Here is a 12198-nt window from a genome sequence, read left to right on the forward strand (position 1 = left end):
GACTGGCCATGGGTAGGCCCTCCCACTTGGGAGCCAGGCCCACCCACAGGGCAGCCAGGCCCAGCCAATCAGAATTATTTTTTTCCCCACAAAAGGGCTTTTTCACAGAGAAATACTCCTCAGTTTCATCAGCTGTCTGGTCACAGACAATCCTGCAGGTGAACGTGGAGGTCCTGGCATGGTTACACATGGTCTTTTTTATTTTTTTTATTTTACCTTTATTTTACTAGGCAAGTCAGTTAAGAACGAATTCTTATTTTCAATGACGGCCTAGGAACAGTGGGTTAACTGCCTGTTCAGGGGCAGAATGACAGATTTTGTACCTTGTCAGCTTGGGGATTTGAACTTGCAACCTTTCGGTTACTAGTCCAATGCTCTAACCACTAGGCTACACTGCTACACTGCTGTGAGGCTGGTTAAACATACTGCCAAATTGTCTAAAACAATATTGCAGGCGGCTTATGGTAAAGAAATGAACATTACATTCTCTGGCAACAGCTCCGGTGGACATTGTAGTCAGCATGCCATTTGCACACTCCCTAAAAACTTGAGCCGTCTGTGGCATTGCGTTCTGTGACAAAACTGCACATTTTAGAGTGAACTTTTATTGTCTACCGCACAAGGTGCACCTGTGTAATGATCATGCTGTTAAATCAGCTTCTTGATATGTCACACCTGTCAGGTGGATGGATTATCTTGGCAAAGGAGAAATGCTCACTAACAGGGATGTAAACAAATTTGTGCACAGAATTTGAGAGAAATAAGCTTTTTTGTGCGCATGGAACATTTGTGGGATCTTATATTTGAGCTCATGAAACATGGGACCAACACTTTACATGTTGTGTTTATCTTTTTGTTCAGTATATATAGTATCAATAAGAATAAAGCTGTGCCATAACGTTAGGGGGAAAGTTCCTAATAATGTCATATTCATCATAAAAACTCATACTCATTGTCATGCTTGAATGACATCTTGTTCTCCAAGACCTGAGCGGATTCTTGTGGCCACCCAAATGGCAAGTTGTGATGAGACAGAGAATAAACAATAGACACTTTAAAAAAATTTTTGTTGAACCTTTATTTTGTAACATTTATTTTACCTGGCAATGACAGCCTAGGAACAGTGGGTTAACTGCCTGTTCAGGGGCAGAACAACAGATATATACCTTGTCAGCTTGGGGGTTTGAACTTGCAACCTTCCGGTTACTAGTCCAACGCTCTAACCCCTAGGCTACCCTGCGGCCCCAACAGAGTGAGAATTCCAATCCGACCTGGGTGCGAACTCACAGCCCTTTTCTTCCCCTCCATCCATGCCAGTGGAGATGCAGCGGTGCCAGGGCCCCATCTCAGACAGCTCCTCCCTGCCAGGAGCTTGGTGCAGTCCAGTGAGCCAACAGGCTAGATGAGGGTTGACACCACAGAAAAGTCCCTTTCACTCTTATACCAACACGCCTGCACATTCCTCAGGCCCAGGGAAAGGCCTGGCGAGGAAACATTTGATCACTTGCCACTGTCCTTAGAAAAGAAACTCCTTATAAAAGGTTGAATAGTTGGATCCTACAGATTTGAGGATTCTTTAATAAAAGAGAATAAGGTATGTGTGACAACAGCCAGAGCAGCAGGTAATTAGGTTGCATGTTATCCCTCACATACCTTCTCAGGTTACAGCTGCTCTTTCAACATTGCAGTCACACTCAATCCAATCTTTGCAAAAACACAAACTGAATCTGTGAGATGTTGGCTGACTGACAACTTGCAAAATATTACATAATACAAGACATAGCATAATATATAATATGAACAACAACGTGGAGTATTTGTTCATCGATAAACCTATAATAATCATCTAATAACCTATAATAAACCTTTAATACTCCACATAGCCTTCCCAGCACCTGTCGATTCTATGGGACATCTGTGGATGTGCATAATTTCCCTCTACCCTCTTTTCAACGTCTTGTACTTACTCTGCATGTCATCACAGATATGACAGTGAAGTTTGGGTATGTTGTCTGCAGTGGTGGAAAATGTACCCAATTGTCACACTTAAGTAAAAGTTATACTTTAATAGAAAATGACAAATAAAAGTCAAGCAGTAAAATACTTCATGACTAAGTCTAAGAGTATTTGGTTTTAAAAAGTAAACGTAATTGCTCAAATATACTAAAGTATCAAAATATAAGTGTAAATCACTTCAAATTCCTTATATTAAGCAAACCAGACGACACCATTTTCTTGTTTTTATTTATTTATGCATAGCCAGGGGCACACCAACATAATTTACAAACAAACCATGCTGTATCTATTATTTTCTTCAGGAATGTAGTGAAGTAAAAGTTGTAAAAAATATAAATACAGTGCCCTGCGAAAGTATTCGGCCCCCTTGAACTTTGCGACCTTTTGCCACATTTCAGGCTTCAAACAAAGATATAAAACTGTATTTTTTTGTGAAGAATCAACAACAAGTGGGACACAATCATGAAGTGGAACGACATTTATTGGATATTTCAAACTTTTTTAACAAATCAAAAACTGAAAAATTGGGCGTGCAAAATTATTCAGCCCTTTACTTTCAGTGCAGCAAACTCTCTCCAGAAGTTCAGTGAGGATCTCTGAATGATCCAATGTTGACCTAAATGACTAATGATGATAAATACAATCCACCTGTGTGTAATCAAGTCTCCGTATAAATGCACCTGCACTGTGATAGTCTCAGAGGTCCGCTAAAAGCGCAGAGAGCATCATGCAGAACAAGGAACACACCAGGCAGGTCCGAGATACTGCTGTGAAGAAGTTTAAAGCCGGATACAAAAAGATTTCCCAAGCTTTAAACATCCCAAGGAGCACTGTGCAAGCGATAAGATTGAAATGGAAGGAGTATCAGACCACTGCAAATCTACCAAGACCTGGCCGTCCCTCTAAACTTTCAGCTCATACAAGGAGAAGACCGATCAGAGATGCAGCCAAGAGGCCCATGATCACTCTGGATGAACTGCAGAGATCTACAGCTGAGGTGGGAGACTGTCCATAGGACAACAATCAGTCGTATATTGCACAAATCTGGCCTTTATGGAAGTGGCAAGAAGAAAGCCATTTCTTAAAGCTATCCATAAAAAGTGTCATTTAAAGTTTGCCACAAGCCACCTGGGAGACACACCAAACATGTGGAAGAAGGTGCTCTGGTCAGATGAAACCAAAATTGAACTTTTTGGCAACAATGCAAAACGTTATGTTTGGCGTAAAAGCAACACAGCTCATCACAATGACCACACCATCCCCACTGTCAAACATGGTGGTGGCAGCATCATGGTTTGGGCCTGCTTTTCTTCAGCAGGGACAGGGAAGATGGTTAAAATTGATGAGAAGATGGATGGAGCCAAATACAGGACCATTCTGGAAGAAAACCTGATGGAGTCTGCAAAAGACCTGGGACGGAGATTTGTCTTCCAACAAGACAATGATCCAAAACATAAAGCAAAATCTACAATGGAATGGTTCAAAAATAAACATATCCAGGTGTTAGAATGGCCAAGTCAAAGTCCAGACCTGAATCCAATCGAGAATCTGTGGAAAGAACTGAAAACTGCTGTTCACAAATGCTCTCCATCCAACCTCACTGAGCTCGAGCTGTTTTGCAAGGAGGAATGGGAAAAAATTTCAGTCTCTCGATGTGCAAAACTGATAGACATACCCCAAGCGACTTACAGCTGTAATCGCAGCAAAAGGTGGCGCTACAAAGTATTAACTTAAGGGGGCCGTATAATTTTGCACGCCCAATTTTTCAGTTTTTGGTTTGTTAAAAAAGTTTGAAATATCCAATGAATGTCGTTCCACTTCATGATTGTGTCCCACTTGTTGTTGATTCTTCACAAAAAAATACAGTTTTATATCTTTATGTTTGAAGCCTGAAATGTGGCAAAAGGTCGCAAAGTTCAAGGGGGCCGAATACTTTCGCAAGGCACTGTAGTTAAGTACAGATACCTCCCCCCAAAAAACTACTTAAGTAGTACTTTAAAGTATTTTTTTACTTAAGTACTTTACACCACTGGTTGCCAAAGGGAAAAATTTGCCAGAAGGGACACACGAGACTGAATGAGTTTGGCCTGTCCACTTACACTCAAATAGTTTAATAGCTAACACTGCTGACCCTTAACTTTCCAAGACAACCACATTAGTTGATCAACTAGACACCAGATTGTTGACTTATTGTTATGGCACTCCTCTGTCCGACCTCCGGTTTCACTTAGTGTGCTGGGACAGAAAACTACAGCAGCGTCAACCACAACAATTGTACTAAAACACAGCTGAGAGACACGGTCGACACTGTGCATGTGGTCAATTGGGTTTCGGTCTTACAAATGCTACACAACTCATCAGCACAACAACTGGGGCATATACAGAACATATAATGAATACATTGAAATATGTATAACGCTTTTCATTACAGAAACTCTAATCAGGGAAAATAAATATAGATGCAATATACAATAACAACAGTGGGCCAGCAATCTAGGCTATGAAAATGACAGTCTGTAGAAGTAGGTTTTAAGGCCCTTTTAAGTTCTCATGGATGGCGTGGCTCTCAGATGGTCAGGGAGAGCATTGCATAGGCGAGGGGCAAGGGAGCATGAAGGCTCGGTCCCCCATAGTTTGGAGACGTGTATAAGATCCTAGCTCAAAAGGCAAGGCAGGCAAGGGAGCATGAAGGCTCGGTCCCCCATTCTTTGGAGACATGTATAAGATCCTAGCTCAAAAGGCAAGGCAACAAACATGAAACCAAGAGACATGAGAAATTAGGAAACCCTTTATTTCAACCAAGATTATACACAAAATCCATAAATGCAGTAAAACTTGAACCCAAATAAACAAAAACAAGACATTGTACCTTCATAGATAGTTTAGAAGAACACATTATGAGATGTAGGTGAATCTACAAAAACACCACAGGTCACAATATTGCACAATATCATTGCTTATATGATTCTACCTCATAAGTCTGCCTGTACTCTAAAGACAACACTAATGTATTTCAGGTGAGGTGTACTGAGAGCAGAAACCCACTGCACTACTTCTAAGTTTACTGAAATTAAAAAGGTGAACGGGGAAGCTGAGAAAAGCAGACTTAGAACTGAAGGTCACTTTTAATTAGTTTTCAGTGTTGCTTTCCTTGTGGATTTAAGCCTTTTCATGGGTGGCAGTTTGGGCTGGGGAAAAGTAGAACAAAAGAAATACTTGCATAGATACAGTAGGGAAGGGAAGAAACATGAAGGAAAAAGAGGTATTACATGTCAATGTTCGCATGGGGGTTGAGTTAAATTTATTCCAGAAGGTCCTGCCCTTAGTCTCTCTATCCAATCCAGATCCTGCGTGTCTACTGTACAAAAAGAGAATGGTCCTTAAATGTATTTTTACCCTCTGTAGTAATTCAGGGAGCTTTGGAGATGCTGAGTTTTGCTTATGAAGTTTATGTTTAAGGCTTTCTCTAGCCCCCTCTCCTCTCCTCTTTCTCATGATCTTTCTTCATATAAGCAGCTGGGGGAGGGGGGGGGGTGGATTAGTATTGGCTGGAATTCCTTCAGAACCAGATTAGTAATGAAAAAAAAAAAAAAAAAAAATACCCCCCCCCTCACACACACACAATCCCCTCGCCCCATGAGCCTGTCTCTGAGGGGGGCGGTGAACCGCCTCACCCCTCAACGTCCCATCTTAAAGTTTGGTAACATTTTTGGAAAGTTCAGACTGAGCCATGTCATCCCAAGAAATCTGGAGAAAAGACAGACCTTTTTGAGTCTTGACATAGTAGGGAATAACAATATCCCCCATACCAGAATAGTACTGAATGCTTGGCCAAGATGCCACTTCATACTTCAAGTATGCCATGTCATAGTAGGACGCGATTGCTGATCCGAGTGGTCTAAATGTTTTTTTTTTTTAAAGAACCATCTCTATATCAGTACACATGTCCTATTGGCAAATAAAAAAGAGAAAATATATGATAAATCCATAGAATACATTGAAATGAGATAAAACAATGGCAAGCATCAAACAGATCCTGTTCTCTCAATACCTCTCTTGAAAGAAGGGTCACTAGTCTGGCCAAGCTATCGGTCAGCTCTTGTACTGGGCCTTGGACCTGGTATGCAAATCATATTTCCACTATTGTTATTTGTAGTTCCACATTGTGTCCGTGGATTCTGTGTGAAGTGGATTACTACTTGTCTTTTAGATCTCGGACAGGTAACATGGTACCCTCTTACATTAAGCCTCTTAATTCCTTCAATACAAAGCAGTATCACCTTGCCTAATACAACTCAGACCAGGTCACATCCCATCAGAACGAAAGACGACAGGACAACACCCATTGAGATACACAGTATTCTTATTCCATATCTCTGACGCACCAGAGATCACCACACCAACCTGATACCAACAAAGGTGATAGTCATTTTGCATAGGCAGTCTCTCACTCCATCCATCCCTGCCTTCCTTCCTCTCTCTAGTCTGGTTCTAATGTCTCAAAGCTCCAGAATTGGTTAAAATGTCAGTAAGAACACTCTTGGAGCAGGCTTATGAAACACTACCAAAGGCCTCCTACAAAGACCTTTAAAAAAAAAACTTGAGTCTAAAACTGATGTTCTGTGACTGTCAGTTAAAGCCATACCATTTCCCTTCCTCGTATAGAAAGCCATTTTAGGTCCATGTCACCTTGACCAATAAATTATTCTTCTCTACATCTGAATAACTGGAATATGGCCATTGGCTAATTTGCTTAAACATACAAAAGAAAAATAAAGAAGAGAAACATGGAAAGACTAGCAGCATTTAACTTGCTTGTTGATGGGATGGTACTAACCAGCAGAATAGCAGTGCAAAAAAGACTTTCAGACCTACAGTACTTTGTCCTAACTATGATGGTCCGTCAAATTAAATATTTTCAGAAAATTCCAAATAATTTCCACGCAGAACATCCAATGCAGTTCCCAAAGTGAGTATTTCCAGTGAAACACTCCGTCACTTCATTAGTCAGTACATGCATTTATTTGAGAGAGGAACAAAAGTGATTTGCCATACATATGTGATTACCAGCACATTTCGATTAATTTAACAAATAATTAAAAATGACTAAAAATGAAAGCATTACAAACAGCAGGGGCAGCCCAGACATGATTACCCGGGCTGAGAAACAACCTGGTTGACCAGGGGAGACAGAACAGTGGGATTGAGACAAGGGGCTCTATTCAACCAAAACCTATATACAGAGGATTCCGCAGCTGAGACAAACCTGTCTTCTTCTTGCACTGTAAGAAAGCACCTTTTTTTGCCTTACCCTGGAACCTTCTAGATACCGGTTGAATAGGGCCGTTGGTACCTGGCCCATAGGTTCACAGTGGTGAGCATTCAGGCTCACATATGTCCCAAGATGGTATAAGACAGAGGTACCCCTGTGTTCACTCAAAACTTTTACCCACCTGTTTGTGTTCATATCAATGTCCTCCTGGCCTACAAGGAAAACACCAATATCGCCAGCGCTCCCAGGTGGCCTTAGCACAGTGGTGTTTAAGATGTCAAGTTTCAGCACAGGAAGTCTCTCAGTAAACCATCCCTCACGTAGCTCCTCCTTAGGAAAACGTTCATTTTCATAACTGCACTCTCCCCCCCCTCCTTACTGCCATATCCGTTGATACTGCCACCCAGCATACTCTAATCTACCCCCCCCCCCCCCCCCAAAAAAACCTAAACATAATAATTGCTCTAATTTGAATCTGAAATATACACCAAAATGGGGAAATCTTTAAAAGCAAACCCCACGGAAAATAACTAATAAAATGAGGAAGAGAAGGGGAGAAAAATAAATCACACGAAGAAAAGGCTCATACAACTATAAAATAAATACAAAAACGACTGATTTCTCCAAGCAGCAAAACAAAAAGAGATGGAATTAAACCTAGTCGAGTCGAAGGCAACATTTATCCTGTGTTGAGTTGGGAAATGAGATGGCACAGTGTTGTACCTGCAAAATACAAAGAAAGAGGGAGAACTTGAAGGAGAGAGACGGTCAGACCTGCTTTTTATTTATACTCCTATTGAGTGTCACACTACATTTAAATCACTCTGGTCGGAGACCAAAAAAAAAAAAATCCATCTGGAAAAGAATGTCTGATAACTGTCCAGTCCAGAGAAGAAAAATAAAGAGAGAAAAAGGGTAGACTTCCTCCGTAATGAACGGCATTACTCCGTCAAGGCAGACATTTTGTTTTCCAACATTTACAGAGGTTTCCAGAAAGCTTTAGATTGGAGTAACTCCGCTATCTGATTCTTAAAGGAAACCCAACATAATTTGTGACTGAGACCGTGTGCTTTTGGCAGATGACAGATGGTTTGGGTGTTCCCAGGGCGTTGCTGGAGAGACACTGGAGGGGACGATTCCTGAGGGGGCCAAAGCCAACGGAGGGGAAGGAACAGAAAAGAAAGCGATCAATTTGGCAGAGATCCCTTACGAGGTGGTGGTGGGGGGCAGATAAAACTGTAACACACACATTCCTTGGTTATAAAACCATCTGTGCCCCACTGTCATTGTCAGAGAATGACACACAAAGCCAGTGGGTCCTCTTGTCTGAGTCCCACACAGCTGTGCACACTCTTTCGTCCAGCAGAGGGCAATAGTATGGTTTTGTGTCAGTGTGCAAACCCACGACACTATGAAGAACACACGTCGGGGTGGAGCTGGGGGTGAGCACAGTGTGTCCTGTGTCTTTGGTTAGCGCAATGATAAATCCCCTCCGTCCCTCTCTCTCTCTCTCTTTCTCACCCCCCCAGCATGAGCGTGGTTTCCTGATTGACGGAATGTAGTGACAGGCAAAAGGTTAGTGTGATTTTCTTAGTGTCCATTCTTGTTTATTTTGTTAAACTTTCTTTACAATACAGTGTGCGCGCGTTTCAGTTGAAGTGAATTCCTTATATGCTGTGACGAAGCTCAATGATTATTGTTTTGGGTCTTTTTTTCTTTTTACTTAGATGACAACTGGTCCTCTGTTTTCATAGAGAGGGGGTGGTGAGGAGTTCGTGGTAACGACAACAAAATCAGAGGAGCAACAAGCCGAGTCACCGAGACGATACGAGTCCTGTGTTCCTCTCTCCTACAGAACCACTGCAGAACAAACAGATAAGACCGACATTAGAGCACACATTGCATTACTTGATATAGATCTATTTTTGGGGTGTGTTACCACAAATGTGTCTAGCGTGTGTGGACTGTACATTGTAAAGAGATCCAGGAGATTTAGTAAGTGTAGGTGTACCATGACACAGTTATGGTGCGTCTCTCCCAGTCTCCAGGCTGGCCTCCAGCAACAGCTCCTCCAGGTCCTGACCACAGCTCAGCTCTGCTGTGACACTCACTGCAAAATACACACACACGTTCATGTCAGACTGTGTGCGTGTCTGCGAGTGTACCACGTGTATACCGTATGCATGTGTCGGTCACACCCGTTGTCCCACTACAATCAGGGTGTTCCCTCAGAGCCTGTGACTCACCGTGCTCCATCACACAGCTGCCAGGCCCAGGCTTGGGGCCCTCGGGGTCCAGCAGGTGAAGGGCGAACTCTGGCTTCAGGCCGTTGGGAAGGGCCGAGCCCACCACCTCCTCCACGCTCTCCCCCTCGTCTGTGGAGCTCTCGTCTGGGGACTCCTCTGCCTTGGGAGGGGAGCTACGGCCCTCCACCTCCAGGGAAGTGTCTGTCTCGGCTGGAACAGGTGAGGGCTCAGCGGGAAGAGTGGTCTGTGATTGCCCCTCTGGTTGAAGCTGCTGCTTCTGTAGTTCCTCTAGAACAGGATGTTGTTGTTGCAGTTCCACCTGCACAGGAAGTGCCTGTTGTGCTAGTTGCTGCTGTTCCTCCCACAGATACAGTTCTTGTTCAGTTTCTGCTTCTGCTACACTCTCCGTTGCTCCCTGCTCCGGCGGACTCTCTGGCGCCACCTGTCGCTGTGCCTGTGGAAGTGTCTCTGCCGGTTCCTGTTGTGGGGGCAGAAGCTCAGAGTCTGGCTGCACTGTTTCATGCTGTGACTGGAGCGGTGCTGTTAGAAGCAGACTCAGGGGCTTCGTGTTTGTCTGTGTAGCTAGCTGAGGTGCTAACGGTTGCGGCGCTAACGGTTGCTGAACTGTGTCACGAGCCTGTTCCGGACTCTGGTCCTGCTGCGGAAGACGTTCTGACTGCATGTCATCTTCCTCCTCTGTGTCGGTTTGAGACTCCGCCTGTTCACAAAATGTCTCTTCTACTGGGTCCTGACTCTCCTCCTTTTCCACAACCACCTCCTCCCCCTCCTCTCCTTCCAGTGCAGCTTCAGTGGACTGCTGCTCAACAGCAGACTGTTCTAGCCGGGGCTCTGTAGTTGTCTCTACCATCTGCTCTGTCTGTTGGGGTGATGCTAGTGTTGCTGCTGCTATTTCTGTAGGAAGGGAGGGTGAGTGTGATGTCTGGGCTGCTGTTAACAGGCTCTGCTCCGCCAGTACAGGTTGAGAACTGTCTAGAACGCCCTCCACTTCCTCCTCAGCGGGCTGGGTTAGGAGGTTGGATGGTAGTTCTAGCGTCTCCGACGGGTCATTAGGAGTCTCTACTACGGTCTCCTCTGAAGGGGGTTGCTCTGGCGCAACAGGACTCTGCTCCATCGGTTTAGGGTTGACTGTCTGTGGGTCGTCTGAACTCTGGACCAGCTCCTGTGTCAGTGGTGTGGGCGTGGCCTGGGGTTGTGTTCTCACCTCCTCCTGTGGGGGTTGTGAACCAGGATGTGGTTCCTGTGTGGTTTCCTTCACTAATGACACCACCGACTCTTTGGAGACCTGGGGCTTGGTCAGGCCAATCTTCCCCAGGACCTGGAACTGCTGTTGGTCAGATGGGCTCTCTACTCTGGTCACCATGAAGATCTTGTGGCCCCTCCCGGGGCTCGACACAGAGATACAGCGGCCCGGCGAGGGGGGCGTACCGGGGGCCCCCGTGGACTCTGTGACGGTGATCCCTGAAATGACAGACCCCGTAGCAGGTGAGGCAGAGGGGACGGGGGGTGTCTGTGAGGCATTGAGGGGGTGCTGAGTTGTCGCCGCCCGGAGTGAAGGACCAGTGTGTTTGGGGGTGGGGGAGACGGAGGGAGCTTTAGAGAGAACCACCTCTTCATCCTCTTCTTCGTCCGTGTCCGAGTCGGACTCCAAAAGCAAAGGCAACACCACTCCCTCAGAGCTCACTGCCAATTGGCTTTCAGTCAGGCGCTCAGTGTCTTTCACTCCTTCCTCTCCTCCCTCACACTCACTGTCTTTCCCATCGTTATCAACAAGCTCGCCGGAATCAGCTCCGTCCTCCTCTATGGTTCTGTCCTCGGTGGCGATCTCGGCCATGGAGGCCGAATGCATCTGCTGCTCGGTCTCCTCCTTCTCCTTGGCTAGGATGAAGTTCCGCTTGCAGCCGTTCTGGATCTCAGCCAGCAGGGAACGCTGCGTATCGATGAAGCTCTTCACCTGGGAGGCAGAAGGAAAACAGAGGAATAAGATCTAGGTGAGATCAGGGCTTTCTATATTGATGTTCCCAGTCTACTCCAACCCTACTCCCCCTTCCCTACAAATTCATTTTTACAATTTTTCCCCTCTTGGACAACACAACTCAACTTGACAATGTATTACAAAGGACAACTTGCATACAGTCCCCACTTCTCTCTGTACATCTCTCTTTCCCCATTTCCCCCCTCTCTCTCACAGTCTCTTTCTTGGGCTCTCTGTCCAGGTCGAGGCGTAGGAGGGAGGTGTTGACTTTGAGGGCCAGGGAGAGGGCCATGAGGCCCCCCGTCTTGATCTCGTTCTCCCTCAGGTCCAGACGCAGCAGCCGGGGGCTCTCGGCGATGAACTCAGCCACCGCCACGGCACCTGACATACAGTACAGGGGGAGAGGTGGTGGTACAGGGCTCAGCTCAATGCCCTTTTACACACTAACAGCTCCGTTTTCATAGACAATGAGGGTTTTTATTTTAAATAGCTGTAAATAGCTAAATAAGGACACACACACACCCTCGCAAGACAGCTTGGTGGACGCCAGGCCCAGCCGGAGCACCGAGCGGTTGGCGATCAGACTGTCCTTCAGCTTGTGGACCCCCTCGTTCCCCACAGAGTTATGGCCCAGATTTAGGGTCTCCAAACTCTGGGTACAGGGCTAAAGA

At 45.1% G+C, this 12198-nt stretch overlaps 1 protein-coding gene across 2 annotated transcripts in view; it reads right to left on the reverse strand.

Annotated features, from left to right (window-relative positions):
* Positions 1-8051: 8051 nt before the first annotated feature.
* LOC135552572 (protein phosphatase 1 regulatory subunit 37-like) overlaps positions 8052-12198 on the reverse strand; it is a 50659-nt gene continuing 46512 nt past the window's right edge. Inside the window, exons 9-13 of one of the 2 annotated variants that reach the window (XR_010457481.1) lie at positions 12050-12191; positions 11742-11908; positions 9535-11506; positions 9259-9398; positions 8052-9148 (exon numbers count right to left, since the gene is read on the reverse strand). Coding sequence is in view for 1 of the 2 variants with exons in the window: in XM_064984275.1 (XP_064840347.1) it covers positions 9310-9398; positions 9535-11506; positions 11742-11908; positions 12050-12191 (2370 nt within the window). In the remaining variant the exon portion in view is untranslated. The remainder of the gene's footprint in view (positions 9149-9258; positions 9399-9534; positions 11507-11741; positions 11909-12049; positions 12192-12198) is intronic. The other variant, XM_064984275.1, reaches the window with a different exon arrangement.

Source organism: Oncorhynchus masou, chromosome 13 (genome assembly GCF_036934945.1).
Source record: "Oncorhynchus masou masou isolate Uvic2021 chromosome 13, UVic_Omas_1.1, whole genome shotgun sequence".
NCBI classification, from domain to species: Eukaryota; Metazoa; Chordata; class Actinopteri; order Salmoniformes; family Salmonidae; genus Oncorhynchus; species Oncorhynchus masou.